At 47.8% G+C, this 23,668-nt stretch overlaps 1 protein-coding gene across 1 annotated transcript; it reads right to left on the bottom strand.

Annotated features, from left to right (window-relative positions):
• Positions 1-2,054: 2,054 nt before the first annotated feature.
• psmc4 (proteasome 26S subunit, ATPase 4) lies at positions 2,055-22,367 on the bottom strand. The gene is made up of 11 exons (XM_039770669.1): positions 22,255-22,367; positions 20,473-20,571; positions 18,978-19,164; positions 11,935-12,081; positions 10,660-10,769; positions 9,139-9,232; positions 8,859-9,026; positions 8,032-8,108; positions 4,544-4,712; positions 2,656-2,711; positions 2,055-2,264 (listed from the first exon to the last, which is right to left on the bottom strand). The coding sequence occupies exons 1-11, from the start codon at positions 22,288-22,290 to the stop codon at positions 2,151-2,153; spliced, it is 1,257 nt and encodes a 418-aa protein (XP_039626603.1). The 5' UTR covers positions 22,291-22,367; the 3' UTR covers positions 2,055-2,150.
• Between the last annotated feature and the right edge of the window lie 1,301 nt (positions 22,368-23,668).

The raw sequence follows: 23,668 nt of genomic DNA, 5'->3' as shown, positions 1-23,668 counted from the left end.
ACATGGGCACACACAGAGCTGAAAGCCCCCCATTATAGCGCCTTTAGGTCGCACGTCATGGCTTCAGGATTTCCGGCTGACAAGCGCAGCTTTTGTTTCTTTTAAAATGTCACACTGGAGATGAAACGGAATCGCAGATCAGCAGACGTCACGTAGTGTGAAGGTGAAGACCCCCGGGGGGTCACAATTTGTGAAATCGCAGGGTGGGCCGCACGTCGTTTCTGCTCCAGCTGTTGGAGAAGCCGCTGAGCACAGGCCTGGCGATGGCTCAGCTGCCCCCCCCGCCCACCACCGATTAAATATTAATGGAAACAGTAGAGGAAAGGCTCATTAAAAATGAAAAGCGCACACCAAAGGCCTTTGTGCCCCAGCGGACCACCGCTGCCCCCGCTGCTCTTACAGGCATTGAAGAGCGAGAGGACATTGGCACGACGGCCAGGCGGCAAAGAGACAAGGAAAAGGAGCCGACGGGCAGCGGACCCCTGCCAATCCACAATGAGGGTGAACGTCACACGGAGTCACAGTTCAGGCTTTAGTGGCCGCTTACAAACACACACACGACGTCACCGGGATAGCAGGACTTGAGCAGACGTTGGACACAGCGAGAGGGAGGGACACAAGGTGACAGCTCTGACAAACAAATGTCACCGAGGCACCAATGCACTCCCCAGAGTCTCTCAGGGTCAGAGGGACACCAGGGACTTTACTGTAAGCTCCGAAGCCCCCCAAAGTAGAACAATCTGGACGTGCAAATCGGCCCGGGCTGACTGGGCAGATGACAATGACATGCAAGCTTCAGAGGCCCCTTCTTCAGGGAAGGAGACACTTGGCTTCCCCTTCTATGGCATCCATAAGCCCCTCACTCTGCCACTAAGAATCAACCGAGCAGCAGGGTGGTGCGGCCCACAGACCCCCGGATCCTCCTCCTTACGCAGGTTTCGGAAAGGACACCCTGGATGAGCCCGGGCACTCACCAGTCCTCATCACTCTACCTTGGCCTTGGACTGATGCCCTGTGTGTGCACCTTGGAGTGAGGAGACACCGGCGGGCGTCTGTACGAAGTCCGCCTCACCTTCGATCTCCATGGCCCCCTCTAGTCGTCAGCCCAGTTGTTCTCCGCCAGACCTTCTCTGGTGCTGCTTTGTCTTTCTGTAAGATGGTGGCCAATCCTCCACACGTAGGGGGCGCTACATCACCTAACATCTCCCACCGGCCCCAGCGTGTTTGCCCACACGTAACCTCCAAGTCTCGTTCGTTTGACTAGTGTGATTGCTGAATGTGCCCTGGCCGGCTTAGAAGGGGTGTTTGGTGGCATCGCTGAATGTGCCCGAGCGCCAAGAACAGACGTGACAAGTCAGACGGTGAGGGTCTCAATCGAGGTTTGTCACCTCACAACTGAACGTGAATTTAAGTTGGCAAGAAAAGATGTAAATCACTCGTCACCAAGCAGCACGCGGCGCCACACACTGAGTAAACCTGTAAGGGGGGGGAGAGTGTCCCCCTGCCACACACAAAACCCCTTTGACTTGCCGGCTGCCATGATCTTGGTCACAACGTCATGCCTGAAGTGTGCCCGTTAAGCACCATGGGACTGGGGCGATCACACGTGGGCACAGAACTGAACAAACGGGCCAGTGGGAGCCCACCCTCGGTGGTCCTCTTGGGTTTTACCAATCAATCACGACAAGAGCCAAGCATTCCAAAGATACAAAGAGGCCCACGGCAGACGTGACATGCGAGAAAATCCCAATAAGGACCGCGTGGCACATCTGGAGGAACGTAATGCAGCGGCGGAATCGGTCGAGTGGACCCCCGCTTGCTTCTATTCGACTGTCTGTGAGGTCGTCGAGGTGACGTGCCTGTCACGTGTGCGCAGTACGGCGAGATTCAGACTGGGATGTGCAACACCGCCATCAGGGGGTCCGCCATCAGGGGGTCCGCCTTCCTTACCTGAAACGCCTCCAGCAGCGTCAGTACACGGACAGGCCGGCCGGCCGGCGCTGCTCTCCCGATGGCCCCTGCACACGCTTCATAGAACAAGCAGCCCCCCGAAATCAGTGGAAAAGCAAATCTCTTTATTTGAGACACGACAGCAGAGAGACGGCAACACGAGCGAGCGCACAACAAAGGACAACATGGCCGGCCTCTGCCTACTTGTAGAACTCGTGCTCCTGCTCGTCCTTCTTGATGACCGTCTTGTAGGCCTTCTCAAAGTCTTTGGCCAGCACGATGTACCTGTTCTCTCGGACCGCCAGCATGCCGGCCTGTGGGGTCAAGTCAGAAGACATCAGGAGTTACGTAGTGCAGAAATGAAGCAGACCCCAAAGAAGGGACCACCGTAAGGGGGAGGGGGTCTGAAAATAAAGTAGGAGCACAAACGCCAACACACCACGGTGTAACCACGGCAGCTTGGAGTTGTGGGAGGAAAACAGGGAGGGGGGTTGTTGGGGGGTCTCAAGAACCCCCCCCCCGACAGAGAAAGCATGCAGGTTCAATGTGGACCACAGCTGGGTGGGAGATTTGAACCCAGACATGAGCGAGACCACCATGTGACACTTCAGCAGATGCTGGGCACGTGGACACCTCAAGGGGGCACAGACTGTACTGAGGAAGAGAGAGGGGGCAAAAAGAGCAGAACAAAGACGGCGACCATACCTCCTGGCAGATGGAGTTGATGTCCGCCCCCGATATTTTGTCTGGTCGAGCAACATCTGAAGATGGCGTTGAGGAAAATTCAACAAGTCCACAAGAAAGAACACCAGGTAGCCCTGCCAGCTGCTGAGGGGCACGGCCAACCGCGGTGGGCCATTTCAGGGCTGCCGTCAGCAGAGAGGTTCATTTTGTCACAAACTGCTGTGGCACCTCACTGACATTTAGGAGTGCGGGTCCACTGATACTCAGAGCTTGGATCATAAAAAGTGTGGAGTAGAACTCGAGGGATGTTAGGGTGGCACAAGTGAGACCAGTGCAGAGTGCCGTGTGTGGCACATCAACCAGGGGCATCATGGGACTGTGACAGCCTCAGAACAGACGTGAACCTGTTTAGTCTGAGCAGAAGTCCTAATCTGGGGCTTTGGGACCCTCCAGGGATTGGTCAAGAAGACCCAGCTGACTAATCGGTGAAGGACAAGCGCATTGAGGGCTGAAGCCAGGAGGTGGCACGTCTGGACACCAAGGAATCGAAAAACAAACTAGCAAGTCGTGGAGTTGAAGACGAAGTCTCAACCACCTTTAATGGGGACCTGGATGAGCTCTTTGGTACAAGGGGGGTGTTAGCCGTCCAGGAACGAGGGCTTGGCGGAGTGTGCAGTGGTTCAGACCACTCAAAAAGACTCATGGGAACGACGAGTGGGCCGAAGTCAGATGGTATCAGTTTAAACCGGGCATTCATGGATACCCTTTTGAGGTTTATCTCAGGCAGACCACCACCCTGACCGGGGTCCGCTTCGGTTAGAGATGCACGCTCAGAACAGACTCACAGTGCTGCACCCTCTGGCCCACTACAGTCGCCGTCTCCGCCAAAGCACGTCGCTGAGCCCATTGAACGTTGGCAGCCCAGAAATGTGACTTTGGGGCTGGGCTGCCTGCAGTGAGGCCCACAACTAGTGGCGTTCATTCATCTTAAGGGCTACTGTGGCACCGCTGACGCTCAATGTCCTCTCTTTTAGAATACGGAGGCATGTTGTGCGACTGCGTAATGAGCCCCGAGTGTCCCGCCTGTACCAGGTAAGCGCCACGCATTTCCAAAGTCCCACTGACTGATAAGCTTGAACCCCCAACCGCAGTGGACGTGTCCGCCTTGACTTCCCTTTACCAGTAAAAGGCAGACATGTTTTAAATGTGCGATCAGGAGATGGGAGCACAAGTCTAACTGGAGCCAAAGTTCACAACCCAAACGGACGTCCAGTCCTCTCGTTGGCTGAAGTCCAATCAGAAGCCACGAAGCACAACACGGAAAACGGAAGCAAACACTCGGCACTTTGGGAAGTCTAAATAACCAAAAAGCAAAGACAAATAAAACGCACTCCTGCGTGACCCGAGAGTGCACGGCGGTGACCTTTAATAATATCGTCACACAGCCGATGACACTCCCGGTGAGTAACCATCACAACGGAGCTGCAAGTACCAAAATGTGGCCACGGCGCACAAAATACAAGATGGCACAGGACAAAAAAAAGAAACAAATATCCTCAGAAAACGTCACTCACATTCGTAAAGAGCCGAATCAGACTCCGCACGTGTCAAGGCCTTTACAGCAAAACAAAAACTAAAATGAAATTAAAAAACAAGAAACCAGAGCAGGACGCACCGTCTGTCCCACCGCAGAGCCAATGGCGCCATCTGCTGGACGGACATGTTAACTGCAGCCACTCGGTGCACCAACCGTACTGATGGGCACATACCGCAGGACTTGCAATGTTTGCTCAAACGCTGGGCACAGCGTGGCGTTCTCATTTATAAAGGAGTGTCATACCCATGTGAATGAAGCGCTAAGCCCGTCTGCTTTCCCAACCACACTTGCGCATGACAGGTTAAAGGATACAGTCTTCCAGATCGACCTCCTCAGACAGGTTCATCTTGCTCGTGATAGTAGAGAAGACTAAACGCTTTTGGCGTCGGTCAGGAAGTGGGAACTCAATTTTCCTGTCCAGTCGCCCCGGTCTGAGCAGTGCAGGGTCCAGAGTGTCAGCTCGGTTGGTGGCCATGATAACCTGAAAGACAAAGAGGCCTTCAGAGCAGTCAAGCAAAAGACGTCATAACGGCTCATGGAGGCCAGAAAGAGCTGAAGACGACACAACAGCAGCAGGGAAACATCTGAAATGAACCCGTAATGGAGACGAGGCGTCTAAACGGGGGGCACACAAACACCAGAATAATGAAACTGCTTGGAGACCGAACAGAGTACAAATATTGGTATGTTAAGCAAGACCACCTTTGGAAAAATATTATTAATACCACCTCATTTGAGCACCGTGATGCAACAATGGCTGCTTCAATGAACGGCTGTTCAGGTATCACTCAGAGCTGGCCCGTCCTGTGCCCGCATCAGGTTACGCGACTCTTCTAGCAATTCCCACTCGTGGCCTAATCTAAGCAGCGAGCCCCCCGTGAAGGCCAGTTGTCCACTCCAGCTAGCCTGTGACTGCCCAGGAGGTGGGCCTACCAAGGCAGCAATCGGCGCAAGACTTCATGAATGTAAAATCAGAGAGGGCACCCCAATGGCGAGCCTCAAAAACATGAAGGCAGGATTGGTAGAAATCGCCTAAAGGCGGCGGCCTGCCCAGTCCTGGGCCAATCCTGAAACAAAGACCAACGTGTGTCAGAATGAAGAGTGGAGCGACGGCTCACGGTCTGAAGTGCCCCACATGTGAACCCCGGACGAGGCAGTGCCATGGCATGGCCACATGCGACCGGGTCACCGGTGATAATATGACTGCAACAGAAAGAGGACGGGCCACCAGGCCAGACTACCTCCTCCGGTTCGGCCGACAGGACAGACAGACAGAGTGGCCACAAGCACTTTCAAGGCCACACGTCTGACCTGAACCCATTTCACTTACCGAAGACCAACGAGCAAGAACGCCTGGCAAAACATCACTAGGGTGGCACATCAGTATTCAGTGACATCCACGTGTCCCACTGGCCCAGTGATCGTCACATTTATGTCCAATTAGTGAAAATGGAGGGGCAACGTATCCAAATGGCGGTCACTCCTAAACGGCTTGTATATTATTTGTGATAGTCGCCCTGAATTCAAACTGCAGTTCTGCACTTCAATTGCGTCTTGATGGCTTAATGTGAAATGCTGTGCTGGACTACACGGCCAAAATGACTGCCAGAGGCGAGTTATGAACCTGAGCTGGGGAACCTCCAGGCTGAATGTGGCTGCAGGACAGTCGGGCCCACCCCACCAGGCAACTCCGTATTAGCTTTACCTTCTCGTATACGAAATACAGGGCAAGTATTGTAATCGTCCGAAAACTCAAAGTCGAGATTTTGATGAATTTCAACGTTTTAGACCACCAGCAGTCTGAAGACACCATTTTTAGAATTGTGTCTGTGTGTATAAACACGATAACGTGAGGACGCTTTCACTTCCGTCAACCACATTTTGCATAGCAGTATTGGGTTACAAACGTAGATTTCTATCAAGTTTTCCAGCACGTCTGCTAACCGCTGCAGAGTCCGATTTCTTCAGCTTTACTTTTCTAATAATTGTTCAAAAGGTTATGAATTTGTTGTTGATGGTTCTTTAACGTACGTTATTTAAAAATATAATCCTTATCTTGTGGTTTACTCCTCAAATATCCATCCCCATATCTGAGCAAATGAGAAAGTCGAGGGGAGAGCACAAAAACAGTAACAAACAGTATAGACGGGAATTATTTTCTCCCTCAAATTAAACAGAACGATCTCGCTTCCACCAGTCCACCTCATGCTGCGCCGTTTCTCTGTAGGCCGTCAGTGTTAACCTCCTCAGCCCGCGTCCGTCTTATTTTCCAACTTCGTGGGGGCTTCTTGCCGCTAGCTTAGCTTCACGCAGGGGTCTCCTGATTGTAACTTGGTGCTCTCAGGTGACCTTCGACCTTGTCTGGTCCTGGTGGCGATGGCCACTGGCCGAGTCTTTGCCGTTTTGGCTGTTCTCAATCCACTCCAATGGTCCGTTCTCTTCCACGTCTTTCAGGTTTTGGGTGCCATCTGTGATCATGTTAGCTGAGCACTTTTTACGCTGTCCCCTCTCCTGTCACTTTTATAATCCAAGGTCACTGTTGTTCTGAACAATGTCTGCAGTGACCCATTTAACTCTGACCAGCAGGTACCACCCTTTGCTGCCTTCCTTTCTTAAATGAGGGCCGTAACTGACGCAGAATGAATGACCTCACTAATTCAGCTCCACCCTGCTGTAATTTTGAATTAATAATTCAGTTGCACAGAACCAGCGGCGCGGCACACGTCATGACTGCTGGTTTTCTACTAGTCTACAACACCAACTAGTAAACTACCGTACGTATTCGCGTATACATCGGGTCTTGAAACCTGAAAAACCGATCAGAAAAATCAGACCTGACTTATACGTCCGTTCAAAAACATGACACTTAATTGTTTCTTTTTTGTTTTCCATCTTCTCGCCTCCTCCAATCTCTCATCAGTTTCTCAGACGCATTGAATTTTGTTGCAGCAGCGCAGTTACCGATTTCTTTTACCACTTCAACGACATTTAATTTAAAACCAGCTTCATATTTTCTTCTGATCGAACGCTCCATCGTAGATAAGGGATGCTCTTACGATAAAGGTGTTTGAGGGGAGTGGGATACAAAAACACAAATCTGTGCAAACGTCACTTCAGAACAGTTTAGTTATTACCGTGTGATCACGTTGGCACAATACATAGAAAACAAGGGCTGTGTGCCCCGTGGTGACTCTCTCAGGTGGGCAGGCGTTAGCATATCGTAACCTCTTGGACCAATAGCGGGAGTCTTCTGCATCTGACTTATACGACTGACATTATAAAATACTGGAAATTATACATTAAATTCAAGGCCCGACTTATCCGCGGGAGAACTTAAACGCGATTGCCACGTAGAAATAGAATGTCTACCAAACACAGGGACTGGTCAGGTAGGTTGGTGACGTCGGACTGCTTTTATTCAGGCTTATCTTTTTATTCATTTATTTTCGAGGCTTCAGAGTGGAAGACAGGTTTATAAAAAAAGATGTGAAAATGCTCATATGGATGGAGAAATTAGAAAACAAACCGCATCTGTGGCCAAGTGGGCTAAGTGACTCTGTGAATGAATGTGAGGGCCCTGTGCCCCCCGGCCATCCCGAGGCAGTGTGGCACAGCAAGCAGTTAAGGCTTTGCTCCTGACACTCTGTGCCCCCTCAGGAACTCCCTTCACCTGCCTGCCTGCCTGCCTAAAAGTGTAACCAGCCGTGACTCTCAACCCTGGACAAGAATACGTCACAAATACATTTCAAGTGTCATACAGAAAGCACATGGTGGCCGAGGCGGGCTTCATTCTTCCTTACCTTTACGTTAACGTTTTGGTCAAAGCCGTCCATCTGATTGAGAAGCTCTAAAAGTATTCGCTGGACTTCTCGGTCAGCTGTAAGAAGCCACACATCAAACAGTTAATGGGAGTGCGAACGAGGAGCAGGAGAACAATTTAAAAATCAAGGAGATCAGCAGATTGTGAAAGTGGGGCAAGGCGTTCCATTAAAAAACAGAAATTAACCAACAGAAAGCACTTCTGACTCACTGCTTGCTTGTGTGAGGAGAAAAAAAATGAATAAAGACGCCTTTTATCTTCTACATGATGGTTTCCTAGGCAATAAATAACCCCCTAAGAACACTTGAAGGCCAAACGCGCTTCATCTTCATAGCCGAGTAATTCCTCAGGCACACATTAGAATTCAATGCAATTAAAATGACTCCTCCAATCCTCAAATGGACCGAGAATCTTTAAAGGTGTCTTCAATGAGCTTCTCACGGCTTCAAGTTAACCATAAAGCTAAAACCGTAATGCATTTTGAAAACGTGGCAGCTCACACGAGATCACTACGAGCATGCCTGTCATCATGACATGTGTGTCCTGACAGCCAAAGGCGCATTTCTCGTCTCGCAATGATTTCTGCTGCATGAGAAGTTAGAAATTGTGCTGCTGTGCGCTTGATGGGTATTTTGTGCTTTAATTTGTCCCCCTGTGACCCAGCCAGGATTTCTATAAAGAAGCCACACACGTGACATTCCAGCACCACAATGAGCAGACGTGTTTGACGTTCCACGAAAAACAAACGCAAGGCAAAGTTTAAACAAGCTGGAGCCATCGGCACAGTTCAGTGATCTTAATGTGTACCTCCTGTCTGCGCGTCGAATCGTTTAGTGGCAATAGCGTCAATCTCATCGATGAAGATGATGGCCGGTGCATTCTCTTTGGCCAGTCTGAAGACATCTCGGACCATGCGAGGCCCTTCACCCAGGTATTTCTGGACAAATTCCGAGCCGACCACCCTGATGAAGGCCGCTACAGGAAAGAAAGAAAAAAAAAGACACACAGTGACAAGCAAGGCCACATTTCATAAAACGCGTGTCTAACAAAAAAGGCGATGAAAAGTCACAGAGACGGACAAACTCACCCGTCGTGTGATGTGCAACTGCTTTAGCCAGCATTGTTTTGCCACAACCAGGGGGTCCGTACATCAACACTCCTCGTGGGGGATCAATTCCAATCTGAGGTGGGAGAGGACAGGCAACGTGAATGAAGATTACTCTTGCAAATGCATTTCAAGAGGACTATGAATAGAAACGGCGAGATATTTAAAACATTTAAGGTGTAACACATTCTACACCATTATACGGCCAAAAGCCACGCTCCAGTATTAACACTGCAATGCCAATGTGGCCATTTTCGGAATGTCACTTTCAGGCACCGCATTTTCAAAACTGCAAGCAGGCCACTGGGCAAAGGCAGCAAAGGAAGTTGGGCAGCGCATGGAACGGGTGGTCTCTGGAGCAAGGACACGAGTCGAACATCCTGAGCGCTCCCCGGGCAAACCAAATGGAGTTTTACAGAGAAGCGGAATGTGCGCCATGCCAGAAGAGAAGCGGCACTGTGCCGAGCGCGCCTGTGGAGACATGGAGCCATGTGACTGAGTCACTGGTAATGGCCTCGTGCGGCTGCTTCAGCACTTAGACACTGCAGCTTGGCTTTCTTTCCTTTTAATATTTCTTGGTTAGGGGGGCACAATGGACTGAGTTCATTACCAAATAGTCCACCAGATGAGAGCAGTCAGCAGGATTAACACACATCTTGGCACTGCACTGGCACGTAGCGTTGCTCCGTAACTTTACTTGTGTTTCCCGCGTGTACTGCGCACCTAAAATTAGTTGGAATGCCCAGCACAACCGCAGGTGCCAACATACCTGAATTAGCTTTAAACCAAATCACACTTGCAGTTGGCATATCAAGGAGTTTTTATTATACGACAAACCAAAAGGGACAGGTGGGACGTCTAGACTTGGGACTCCTGCCTACTAAAGCACTGGAGACTTGGGGGGGGCTGAAGTCGGTTAAGAATTTCATAATTCTGATGCCACAACAGAAGAAGGCACTCCAAGACCACAACTTTGACTTGACAGACCCTGTTGTGAAAAATGTGTGGGGCCTTCTGCTCGTCCTCGCTGTCAATGCTCCATTTTATGTAGGATTTTGAACATCTGATACTTTGCGCTCACCCTTTGCACAACGCCAGTCTGACGACGCATGCCGTTAACTGTGCCACACAAAGTTAAGGCTGATGGTCTGATTCCTGGTCCTCTGCTCAGGTCATCTGGTGATGACACCAAATCTCCATCACTCTTCTCATGGGTCGCTCTGAGCTGGTGGAGCCTCGCCGTGTTTAAGAGGCGTCTGAAGACTTTTGTTCTGTGAACGTCGGGCTAACTGGGAAGGACTTGGATAGCAGCTGGGAACTGCGACTCACCTTGGGGCGTCTCATTCGCTTTTGAGATCTTCACTTGTGGTGGTCACTCGTGCCCCGTAACTCCTGCTTCACCCCAGTGCCCAGGCTGACATCTACCTGAATATGAGTTGCTTTACATAAAAATGTCTGCTAAGGGAAGACACGTAAACGACTCCAAATGTAAAAAAGGGGCACCTGCTTGTAGAGTTCAAAGTGAGTCAATGGAAGCTCCACAGCTTCTCGGACTTCTTGTTTCTGGATGTCCATCCCTCCTATGTCAGAGTACATCACATCTGGCTTCTGGTCTGTAAAATAAGAGACACATTTGATTTGATTTTAGGTGATAAAGATGCAGATTTAATAATTTAGGGTAACCTCAACCTTTGTCACCTCAGTGTCACACCCCGCTCTGTCTTTCTGTTCTCTAGGGTGAGTATTGTCACATAACTTTGAACTTCACTCTGCTTTGTACAAATATGCTGACCAGCATGTAACACGTCACCAGTCTCCAGCGCCATCACCAGCGAGCAGAAGTAGCTCACCTCAAAATGTCAGACAGACGACTCTACAAGGGGGTCCCAAAAATGTCATGGTGTCGGTCAACAGCACAGGAGTAGGGTGCAGGTCTCAAATATACCGCTAGGGCCCTGGTTAGTCGGTCTGCCAACTGGCATTGTGTCGCGTGCATTGAGTGCATATTTAGGGCGTTTATCCTACAACTGTGTATGTGACTTTCCTTAAGCCGCCATGGCAGACTTTCAATACACACCGATGATGGTGCTTGTCAACATCGATGGACTCAGCCATTAAGAGTTTGATCCCAGCGGAGAGACTGACAAGCAGAGACGTTACATTAAACTGTTGAGGCGTCTATCGGAAAACATCAGGAAATAAACAAATGTCCAGAGAAGTGGCAGAAAAAACTGAATTCTGCTCACTCCGTCTTGAGTTTCTGACCCCAAAACCACATGCACCCTTCATATTCACCAGATCTCACTCCTTGTGGCTTCTTCTTGTTCGATAAATTAAAACTGAAGATTTGCTACCATGTAAGAAGGTAAGGGATAAAAACACAAAAAACACAGCAGACCTTAAACATGGCAGCAGAAAAGGATTATGGGAAGTGGGAGAAGCACTGGGACAAGTGCACTGCATCTGGAGGACAGCACACTTTCAAGGTGACCAAAAGGGAAGTGCTTGAAGTTTTATAATAAAGGCTTTTCAGTTTTAACAGTTAAAGGGATGTCCGGGTCCTCCTTGCATAACCGATAAACAAATTAAGAGGGTGACTGACGTCAAACGTACAGAGAACGGTGAAACTCTCCAGCGCCATGATGGCAAAGTAAGACTGGCATCTCCAGACTTCCGTCAAACTGCAGGAAATTCACATTCTCACAGACAGACTGACAGACAGACAGACAGACAGATGGCAGGATTAGACAGACAGACAGATTTCTGGAAACACCTCACCGGAGGTCAACATCATGATGCTGCTGTCCGCTTCAGGGGGCAACACGTCCACCAGGGCATTGCTGTGTTTGTGGAGGGCCACAGACGCATTGGGCTTCAGAAGCTCCCGATCGATGGTGCTCAGGATGCGTACGTAGTAATTCGAACCTGACAAGACAACAGGAAAAGAGAGCATTAATTAAATTAAAGAGAGACCCGAATGAACCAAAGACGAGCCAGTGGCGCTGCTCAGCAGGACATGGCAGCTTTAATCCATAATGAAAAACGGCGAATATCAAAGAAGCTGAAGACGCCATTTCTCAGGCACAGCTTAAAGCTGGGAAAGGTGAAAGAAAAAATGACTAAGAAAAGCACAGAAACAGAAAGCATCAAAGTCTTGCCGTTTTCGTTTGATTTAATTAATGGCTGCCTGCCCAATACCTCCATGATGACCAGTTCTTAGAGTTAGGCGAGAATCCACAGAATTGTATTCCATGCTGGTTGGTTTGTGACATAATAAATATAAGGGACTCTGCTCTGTCGGGCCCTTAACCTGCAATTGCGGAGCGCTTTGAGAAAAGGAGAAAAGTGCTATATAAATGTAAAGAATTATCATCATCATTATTATTATTATAATGAACTAAAGCAAAAACCAAAACCCAAAGCCAGGCTCTTGTAGAATTACTGTGAATGACTGAGCAGCCACGGGGCGTTAACTCATTAAGACGCACATAGCAAAGACAAGCAGAGCGTAAAATTCAACCAACATACGCCCAGCCAAGTTAAATATCAAGGAGCGTTTAACACAAAACGGTTTCAATAAGGTGTGACAAGTAACAAATGAAAGACACACACGGTCACTGCAAGGAGTCCTGAAGAAAGCACCAGTCGTATCGATGGCACGGCCCTGCAGCAATGGTAGAAGCTGCAGAAAAGTACGACAAGTCCTCCTTACTCAGGGATTATGCAATAAACCACAAACTACAAGACAATAAAACAGCAAATCACACAAAACGAGAGAAACAGACAAGACATGCAGGTGAGCCCAGCAGCCACACACTTTGCCCAAAGGACTGACGAGCAGAGAATTAGAGAAGGCCGACACAAATCAGGAGTGAAAACAGAGGACATACTGTGGGGTTAAGGCCTCGTCATGTTACACGACTTGTTCGGTGACGTAATTAGTGACCTGGGGGCAGCCAGGACACGTTCAAGGAGGCTCTTCTAAGTTACTGGAGCGGCTGATTCTGATTTTTTTGTTCCCCTGTTTATCCCTTTAAAAACTTTTCACATTCAGTTCCTGCATAACCAGGGCCACAGAACCTTATGTCGCGTATTCAAGTGTATTTTCATAATTAAACTGGTGCTCACTGTTCATAATTCTGAAGGCTTATTGTTAACATACTAAAATACATACAATTTCCTTAAAATATATACTTTAACTAATAAAATATGTACAAAATGATATTCATTCATCTCTCTCTCTCTATATAACCCAACGTACGTGTGTCTGTCTGTTCGCTTTTAACGGACTGAGATTAGGTGTTTTTTTTTCTCTCTCTAATTTGCTTGAACCTTCCGGTTGATTTTTCGACTTCTCTCATTGTGCTCAGTATCAGAGTTCAGTTGTGGCACCAATTAATTGGCGTGAATCCGACAGAGGCTGCGATTTGGACGTTTCCCTCAGGAGTGAGAAGGGTCCGGCTGCAGCCACTGTAAGGTGTTGAGCTCCACAGCAGGCAGAGACACGTGACCTGCACAGATACGCTGGACGCCATGCAAGTGGATCGTAAAGCTTGGGACAGAGTCCTTCATCTACAAACGTGCTGTCAGTAATTCTAGTAATCAACTAGTCCGCTTACACTCATCGTGTTGGCACTTTGTATGCGTTACAACATGGAAATGTTTTAAACAAAGGCCATTTTTAAACTTGTTTTTTTGTATCGTGCTCCATGGCAGAGAAACACACACAGATATGTTTGTTTCCTGGCCCAGGTTTAAGTAAGAGAGCTTCTGTGAGCGACATGACAAATAGAGTCTCTAAACCGCATTTTGCATTAGAATAGGATTTATTGTTGGCATATAGCGGTCAGTTTCAAATGTATTTGCTCTTTTTTGCTTCTTATTGAACAAATTCCCTTCACTACTTCTCACTATCTGTAACATCAGCGTACATTGTTCCATTTACTGCATATTGCACTTTATTCAGGTCTCTCATTCCACCGGCATCAACATTGTAAAGTTCTTCCCAAAGAGATTTATATATTTATACATACTTCTACTCTCCACTGCTTTTGTATTGCCCAGTTTTTAGCTAGCCTTTGTTAAACTGCATGTCAATACGTAGAGTACTGTGCAAAAGTTTTACTACTGTACGAATGTCACAAATAAAAGTTTCTTTTTGTTAAGGCTTTTCTCCCCAAATCTTCATTTGGTTCTTTCATGTTATGCTGTTAAATCGTCATCACGAAGCACGATAGTTTTAAACAGTAATTGTTACCAGCGTGACACCGAGAATTCACTAGGACGTGCCGAGTGTAACGTGTTATTTCAGCTAAAACCTGAGCTGGTTTCTATGTTTTTTTTTTTTACATCCAAAATGTATTCGACCTCAACATTTCATCTTAATCTGTTGTCTTGTACATTTTCTCTGCTCCCTCAATGTGGTCAGTGAATTAAAAGTCTCAGCACTTTGAAGCACACAGCATAACGTAGCAGGAGAATACAGCAGTTCAAATGTGTATATGGGGTGTATCTGCTTTTCTCGGCTTTAGATGCACATTTCAACGGCAGCACTGCAGGAATGCACAACGTGTTCTCTTTCACTGCCCTCGGTGCCCCCCACTTTCAGGGCAAAGATCGAGGAACATAGAAATGGACACATCAAACAAGCTTTGCCTTTCAAAGGTATGTTGGTATTAAATACAGTTTCTAGTTCAATGCACTTCTGCAGTCTCTTCGTTGATTTAAAAGTTGCTATTCACATTGGACAGTTCAGTGCATTCATCAGCAAGAAAACGCTGGTGTTTTTATTAAATATATTTTCCTTTCCTGCTCACCACATTGCTTGATGGCACTTGTGATCCATACCCTTTTACTTTCATTATTTTATTTGTTTTTGTTAACATGTACACTCTGATTGTTAGATAAATTGATTGCATTCTATGTATGTAACTACATTTAAATGACATGCGTTTTGTTCTCTCTAACAGACAAAATCATATGACGGTGCAGGCTGCCATGTAGGACACAAGGCCACTTTCACCGCCCTGTCTGTAACAGGACAATGATACGGCGTGGGGACATGACAAGGCATTTATTGTTATGTCACATTCTTCAATGCCAAGTCAGCCACCACTGTCAGGACTGCTCCCCGCCAATGTCCTCCGTGTCCAGTGTCTAAACAGTCTTTGGTAGAACATTCATATGCTCTACCCTCTGTGCTGAATGAAACGGTGGCTTATGGGAAGTCAATAAAAATGAAACGCCCTCCCTGTGCCCTTAGTCTTCTTAAACAGAACCTCAAGGCTCACAAGATGAGGAGGCATTCAAACCCTGGCCTGTCATCTGCAGCGTGTTTGTGTAGACGACACTACCGGCTTATTTGCTGTGCAGAGAACTGGCCAGGGGTTTTCTGTGCCAGTTCAAGTTCAGATCTCTCAATGTCAGATGGGAGTTGGACGAATGTCAGCAATATCAGTTGCTGGCTCAGCGGGGCGGACTAGGCTACAGTTTATGGGAGCACATGCGCTCACTAGATTACTGTAGAGAAACTGTGAACGAGGCATTTCTTCAAGAAGCTATCTTGATGGAAATGGTGCTCCTATAATTCTTTGGCGAGGCCAAGGCTGCGGCATGCGTAAGGAGACAGAAAGCTGCCCAGATGACACATGTTCCACTTTGTGCGAGAGTAGATTTTGGTGGAACCTCCTCACAGACATGTTTCTCTGTACTTGAGCCTGAAATGCACAGTTTCTGTCGTCTTGGCAGAATATTTGTGACTTACAATGCTCAGAGGAATACCTGGCATTGTGCTTGTGCAAAGCCCCTCATAAAAGCACTGCTAAATGGCATCTCTTCCAGTCAAATGTGCCACTATCATCAGGCCCCCCATCACTGATGTAACAGCACTGTTTGTACTTGTAACTTTAAAATTAAAAGCTGACAGTTGATATTAACAGTAATGTATTACCTTGTAATCAGGAAGATATTGTCATATTTTTATACATTTTACGCATTAAAACACACTGTTAATTAGAACTACGTTTATTTCTCAGCAACATCAACAGTACCAAGAACGCAATTTAGTTTTCGCCGTCCAAGTTGATTGTTCTTAATTTATCTACTTTAAGTACATCCTCTATTTTTTAAACCTTTTATTCCAATATATTGCAATACAGGATACAACACAAAAACAACATTTGGTGTGCGACGTAACTGAGCTCAAACTTGAAGCCACGTGTTTCCGCCTACAGTGGAGCTCAACACCTTACAGTGGCTGCAGCCAGATGTGTCAGGAGCAGGGAGCTGGGCAGGACCTCCTCACTCCTGCGCCAGCCTCCGTCCGAGTCGCCTCCACTTAGCTAGCGACTCCCGTTTGCTCAGCAAACGTCACCATCTACAGATTGTTAAGGAGTAACGTTTGACGTTTTCGAGAGAGATAGCAGAGCTCCGTGTGTTTCAGGGGGTAGCTGCGGATTGGCAGAGATACCAGGGCCACACGCTCTTCTCCCCACGCAGGGTGCTCTCCCGTCAGAGCTGAACACCATCAGACACAGTGCCAGCGTCTGACGTCAGGCTATGCCCACCTTCCGCTTGACCAGAGGTGCCTTGCCAACTTTCGACATTTTTGGCAAAGAGATCACAGTTGCATTCTCACCCCGATAGCAAAACCAAACATGTTGGATATCAAGAGGCCCTCGGCCATGAAAGCTATCAATATCAATTCTTCTCAATACAAATGATTATATTTTTGTATTGATTTTTAAAGTTTGTCTTGTTTCACTACTATGTGAGCGGAGCTGCGGGGGTCTGCTAGATGTGGCATAAAAGAAAGTAAAATGCTTCACCTAATTACAAGCTGTCATATTGTTTCTTCGTGCCGCTCCCAAGCCCACACAAATGGCGAGGATTACGTCACAAAGGGCACTGGGTGTAAAATTGTGCTCAATCAATATGCAGACCAAACTGTGCTGTGGCGTGAAGGCTGAAACACCAACCCGCTGCTCTTTGTTTACACTGCAGGACGTTCACCGCTGGCCAACTACCGTATTACCTCACGTAGACGAGCACTGCAACTAAATCACCGCAAAGCTCCAAAAAGCAGGGGCTGAAAATACCGGTTTTGGTGATCGGCCTTTTTACCGATCATTGATCGTCTTATTTGAGTGAAAATCGTCTGCTTCTGATCAGTGGCCCATCCCCAATAGCCAGCTACTCGGACCTACTGCTATGTGACAGGTTTGAGTGTGACCGCCAACAACCAATGAGCGCTCACCAGAAGTGCATTGTAAGGAACGGGATGGACACACCGGCGTTTCAGACCCCCCAACCTGCAGAGAGCCTCGTTTGTCTGGCGTCTCGTGTTTCACGTACCAAGACAGAATGGAGAGGGCTGGAAAGGGCCGAGGCTGTGACCGGACCCACCTGTGAGGCCTTCATGCAGGGATGAGACTGAAATACTCTGGAAACATCAAACTGTGCTGAACCGTCGTCACTGCAGGATAGGCGTGCAGGCGACGGCAAAAACCAAAGAATCATCTGAATCGTTACAGAGGGACCAGGACAACACTGAAATTGAAGCCAAGTGTCATATCACACGAGCCCTGCCAGTTGTTATAGGCGAAGAAGATGGACTCCTCACTAAGCACGTTCAGACCGTGGACAGAAGCCGTTAAGAGGGCGAATAGGATGGTAGGTTAGGCTCAGGTCTCAAAGTGTGGAGATTACTCTTAAGCTCACTGGTAAGGCCTCACCTGGACTGCTGTGGGCAGCTTTGGCCTCCACATTACATAAAAGACAAAGGACCACCACAGCAAGTCCAGAGAAGAGCGACCAGGATGATTCAGAACTAAGGAGGAACGCCTGGAGGAGCAGTTTAACAAAATGGAGAGGACTAGAAGAAGGAGACCTGAGCGAACAGTTCAGAACGTCAAAGTCAGTTAGCACGGCAGACCCCGGCTCTTACTTTATATTCAGCTCTGTAATAAGAACAACCAGATTGTTCTGCACAAACTTTTGAAAGTTTTTCTTCACACACAGAACCATAAAACAGGCTGATGAGGTGACCAGGAAGTGTGGTAGAAAGTGGCAGTTGGGGGCTCGATGTTATGGTAGAAAAATTAGGCAAATAGTGCTGGGGGTCTTTGTTAGGTGCAGTGAAAACTGTTCAAATGTCCTCAAATCTTACTAGAGCTTTACTCTGACTTTATATACAGTGTGACATGCAGTCGGGGGGCTTGCCTGACCGCCTCTACACTGGGAGGACTGGGGGTTGCGAGCATATCCAGACCGCTAGTGCCTTGGACTCCCAAAGGGCTTCATGGGAAGTGCAGTCTGGTGCAGCCCTGTTGGGTTCCATAGACGCCACTGCGGCTGCGGCTGAGCCCCTCGTTAAAGCACTTCTGTCACATGTGGGACTGCTGCCTTATAAAAGGAGCCAGAAATTAAGGATGAAAGAGGACGAAGCTTAAAGAAAGAAAGAAAAAAAAAAAAAAAAGAAGGTAAAGAAAAAAAAAAAGAAGATGGTAGATTTTGGGCCGCACTGGCGTTTGCCACGGGTGCTGAACTTATGCATCCTGCGTCTGTCTGTGTCGGGTTAGGGTGGCAGGAGCGCCCTCTGCAGGCCACAATGGGAACAAAGCTGAATTTTAACGAATGACATGCAGGTTATAAAAATTAAAATTCAGCTTTGTCAGATTGTCATGGGTACATAAAACTTCAAAAAGGTCCCTGAAAATGTACTTTCACATGCATTATGTCCTCTCATTCCGTTCACACCAGTGTCTTGTGTTGTGTTTCAAGGTTTTCTTTTAGTTATACCAAGAGCAGCCCCTTCCCGTTACCTGTGGTGGAGCCAACGATGGCTGTATTCTGATCGACGGCCTCCAGGAACTGCCCAATGACCAGCGGGATGCTCTGAATTCTCTTTACTTCCTCCTGCGCGTGCAGGAACTCCTTCTTGAGGTTCTTCTGCTCATCTTTAATGTATTCTTCTTGGACCTCCAGGAATTCCAACTCTTGCTGGAGTTTCTAAATGGAACAAATCAAAAAGGCACATGACAAGCACAGACCGAGATTTTCTGAGAGCCCGCACTTTATTGACCTCAGGGGGATTTGTTTGTTCTTTGTGACCATGGAAGTTGCTCAAGTACTGTGGATGAACACACTTGGCAGAGAATACGTTTTTTTTTTTCATTGAATATTTTAATCCAAACTATTTGGTCTTCTCTGCCGTCCACCAGCTGCTCTACTGTGACTCGCACTGCAGTGTAATTTCTCTCGACATGGCCGCCATCATACGTAGGCATGTATTGTGCACAAACCCTCACTGACGTCCCACAGGAGAAGCGCAGGCCGGTGGCCGACACACACACAAGCGTAGTCCTCGTGTCACTGATGGCCCACCTGACTGGCATTCCCTTTGTATTCAGACCTCTGCAGTTTACTGAACCTCTTAAAATGTTCAGCTGACCCATCGGCCTAGAGCTTTACTCAGGGGGGCTTTAAGCAGCACAATTAATAATGCGAGAATGGCAGATATCTGCGCCCTGACGTCCCCGTCTGTGCCAGGGCATCTCTTGTACCCTGTTAGGTAATTTTGAAAATGTCAGGGTCACCAAAGCACTGGCCTGAAGAACCAGAGAGGAGGAAGTGCAACCAGAAAACAGAAAAAAGCAACCCTGTGCTGAGAGGAAGAACAGCAGGAGGACCGGTGGGACGCAAAATAAAAATACATCAAAATAAATCGTTTATTAAAAGGTCTGTTATGTGAAGAAGAGCCGAGAAACAGGCAGCGGTCCTAAACCAAAAACGGCGAGAGGACCAAGCAAAGAAAATCACGTGAGACAACAGAATCAGCGCCTCTGAAACGGTAAAGAGTGGCATACGGAGTCCATGCTGTGCCATGTGCAGAATCAACGTGTCACACGTGTGGCGTCAGGAGCAGCGAGTAGGACTTGTGTTCTGACTTGACAAACCTTACAAGGCCTACCAGCGTGGTGTGGGGTCCCAATTTGGGATCCTCAGGTGTGTGGCAGCGCTCTGTATCAGCACACACTATACAGCCTCTTCCTCCCATTAGAATGTGTATAAGAGTAATAAAAGTCTTGCTAGGTGACCTGAAGAGCAGAGAACTCTCACGTTAAGTTATGAGGTCGACTGTGACCGCCTGGCGCTGACCGGGAGTGACACACTTTGAAGTGGCCGTCCCTACGTGTGGTAAGGAGCTTCTCCTGAGGACGTCTTTATGACCCAAACGCTGCCAGTTTATGACGGCTGACTGCCAAGGCCCCAGGTGAATCTTCCTAACGGGACCCTCCTAATGACAGATGCACCCACCTTATAGCGCGTGTAGAGATCCTCCAAGTCCTCTGGCTCCGGGGCTAAAAACGAGAGGCCCGTCTGAGGTCGAGAGCTCACCAGTATCGGTACCTCGTCCTGAAAAGAGACACACATTTGAGTAAACATTTACAGGCCTCAACACCTTAAATTAAAGAAATAAAGAAAGAAATAAAGAACGGTGCTCTTATCGAAATCTCTGGGGCTGCACTCGTTTTTTTATTTTAAATTTTATTGTAATCGTTCCACACAAATAGATAATTTTCTACAAAAACATAGGATTGCAAACAAATCCACCCGGACCCCTGAGAAAGAGAGCACGGGGAGCTTGGAGTTCACGTCTAAGGAAGCCTCCTGGTGCGACGATCCTTACGGTGACCAACGAGTCTTGAAGAGGACTCCGGCAGACTGTGATTAACACTTGAACAATTCTTATTGTTACTGTTGCTATGCTGTGTAGTGAGACCTCTGGGCAGACCCTGGACATGCCGGACAGCTGGCCTGGAGACACCTCAGTATCGACGCCTGGGCATCTTTGCTTAGACTGCTGTCCTCGTGGTCCAGACAAGCCACCGAAAATGAACAAATGGCGGCTGCTGAGCTCCATTTCCAGACTCAAGGTTACTTCACAGGATTAAAAGGGGCAAATAAAGTTCTATCTACCAAACATATAAATAGAAAAATAAGGACAGTACCAAAAAGTCCTAAACAGAACAAAAGAACAAGTGCACTGAATGTATGAAGTATAAATAAGTCTGCTAGGACTCGCCATTTCAGGTCTTCATCACTTCTGGGCACTTCTAGTAATGCAGACAGAGTCTCGGTGGTCTACACATTTCGCTTTCTCTTGTGCTGGGCATATAAACCCCTCAATATGTGCCAACTTGGATTGGATTTGATTAAAAGGTTTGGTAGCACTGGACCAATGGCCGCAATCTGACCAGGGAGGACTTCTTCAAACTGAAAGGACTGTGCAGCCTCCAAGCTACTTCCTTGATGGGGTCTGCAGCTTACCTGGCGGTTCAGAGGGTCTGAGCGGCCGCCCACCAAGTGCCAGTTCGAACTGTTTAACGACTGCCTTCTCAACAGCTGACGGTGCCGGTGCCACTTTCGACAGTGGGAAGCTTTGGCCCAGCAAGTCACGTCCCATTCGGCCTTCACACGTCCCATTGTGTCTGAGCAGCTCCTCCATTCGTCTCTAAAGTCAGCCTTCCTGCCATCTTCAGCGCATACTCGGCTTGAATGGACACCCAGCGCAGATGCCACTCAAGTGCCCAACCTGATTTATTTATCCGTGCAGAAACAGGAAGGAAAGCGTCAGCGCCGAGACTGCCCAAGCCGGCTTCTCCTTTCCCGACTGTGAGCCGAGCCGAGCCGAGCCGTGACGCTGCAGCAAACCAAACCGACAAATTCAAATCGGCGGTCCGTCCGGATTCACTCAGAATGCGCCATTCGGTAGACTCATCTGAGGGCGGAAACGACGACAAGGTAGCGGGCGGTAAAAGCGGGACACGTCAACTCACTTCTTACCCGTCCCAGCGCTAAATAAACGACTACTTGCTATTAAATTATGAAGGCAGTGAACGCGGGCCCAGGCCTCCCGGGCAGCCCACAATGAATCTGCAGCTTTACTAACCGAGAATCGCGGTCATCAGGCTCACGCCGTGTAACGCTAAACATTGGCAAATAAACGACTTTCCTCTCGGGTAATAGTCCTATCGTAATAACTATTTCATAACTGAACACAGAAACACAAGCAGTTATAAGAGATACAAAGTTTACCTGGTTTTTCTCTACAATGATTCCAATTTCCTCCATGTTGACTGTTTCGTTGTGGAAAGAGCATGCGCATACTTTGTCGTATATGACGTCAGAATAAGCGTCAGGTGCGAAGCATTCTGGGGTTTGTAGTCGAGTTTATTTTTTATTTTTTTAACAACTTGAAAAAGGCGCACATGCTGCAAAACTGCTTCACCGTCCATTATTATGTAACATTACTTTTCTCCACCCTGCTTTAGCCAAGGTAGAGAGATGGTGGAGCCTACCCGAGCAGAAAAGAGCACACCTCATCACAAAGCTTACACACATGGGCTCAGTTTAACAATGCCAATCAACCTGACAAGCGTGGCTTTGGGGATGTGGGAAGGAAACTCCACAGAGACAAGAGGAGAGCAGGCAGAGACTCCTCATGGACTACAACCAGCTGCAGCATTTGCACCCAGGATGCTACAGTGAACCACTGCGTTTGCCCAGAGGGGACTGGGTGGTCTCGTGGTCTGGAATCCCTGCAGATTTTATTTTTTTTCTCCGGCCGTCTGGAGTTTTTTTTTTGTTTTTTCTGTCCACTGGCCATCGGACCTTACTCTTATTCTACGTTAATTAATGTTGACTGATGTTTATTTTTTATTGTGTCTTCTATTTTTCTATTTCTTCATTTTGTAAAGCACTTTGAGCTACATTTTTTTTGTATGAATATGTGCTCTATAAATAAATGTTGTTGTTGTTCTCCTCTTAGTTGTCATTCCTGTATAAGTCAGTTCTGAGTACAAGGCAGGGAAAAGTGACAGATGGGTGCCAGGCATACTTGCGGAGGGGCGGATTGTTTGGATATGAACCCCAACCAAAGTAACAATTAACTGAGTACACCGATTAAATCCTAGCTAACTGTGTGACCCTTACTCAGAGCACATGGGCACCTTTTTGGAAATGCCATTCAACTTAAGTGGCATGTCTATGGGAATGTGGATGGAAAGCCGGAAATAAACACGGACACAGGGAGACCATGAAAACATAGACATGGATTGGGATCAGGATTAGGGTTAGGGTTAGGGGACTATCTGTCTATTATATAGTGCCCTGGCCTGTCTCTGCCCAAATCCTCTTGGGTACCTCATCTCCTGGTCATTTATTTCCCACTCTGCCTTCCCTTCTGGCACTTGTGCCCCCCTCATTTTCCTTCACAGCAGGTGAATGCAGACTTCACTCCATGGGGTTCAAGAGCTTCATTGGCATTAACAGAGTCAAGCCCATGGCATTGATGAGTGGCAGGCCTGGTGCTGGTCAGACCAGCACACTGGCACTGATGTAGAGTGGTGCCCAGCCTGAAGTAATGCTCCTAATTCTGTGACAAAGTGGTTGGCTCTTTGTGCTTCTAGACGTACAAATCCTCTCATAGTGGGGACCTCCTAACATCATG

The sequence above is a fragment of the Polypterus senegalus genome, chromosome 12 (assembly GCF_016835505.1).
Source record: "Polypterus senegalus isolate Bchr_013 chromosome 12, ASM1683550v1, whole genome shotgun sequence".
Lineage (NCBI taxonomy): Eukaryota > Metazoa > Chordata > Cladistia > Polypteriformes > Polypteridae > Polypterus > Polypterus senegalus.
Note: the sequence above shows the minus strand (reverse complement) of the source record. Positions and strands in the feature narration are given on the sequence as shown.

Coding starts and splice junctions, on each gene's coding strand:
- psmc4 (XM_039770669.1), bottom strand. CDS start 22,290: ATGGAGGAAATTGGAATCATTGTAGAGAAAAACCAG. Junction 10,770..11,934: donor CATCATGATGTTGACCTCCG/GTGAGGTGTTTC, acceptor CTTATTTTACAG/ACCAGAAGCCAGATGTGATG. Junction 9,233..10,659: donor ACTTTGAACTCTACAAGCAG/GTGCCCCTTTTT, acceptor CTCCCACCTCAG/ATTGGAATTGATCCCCCACG.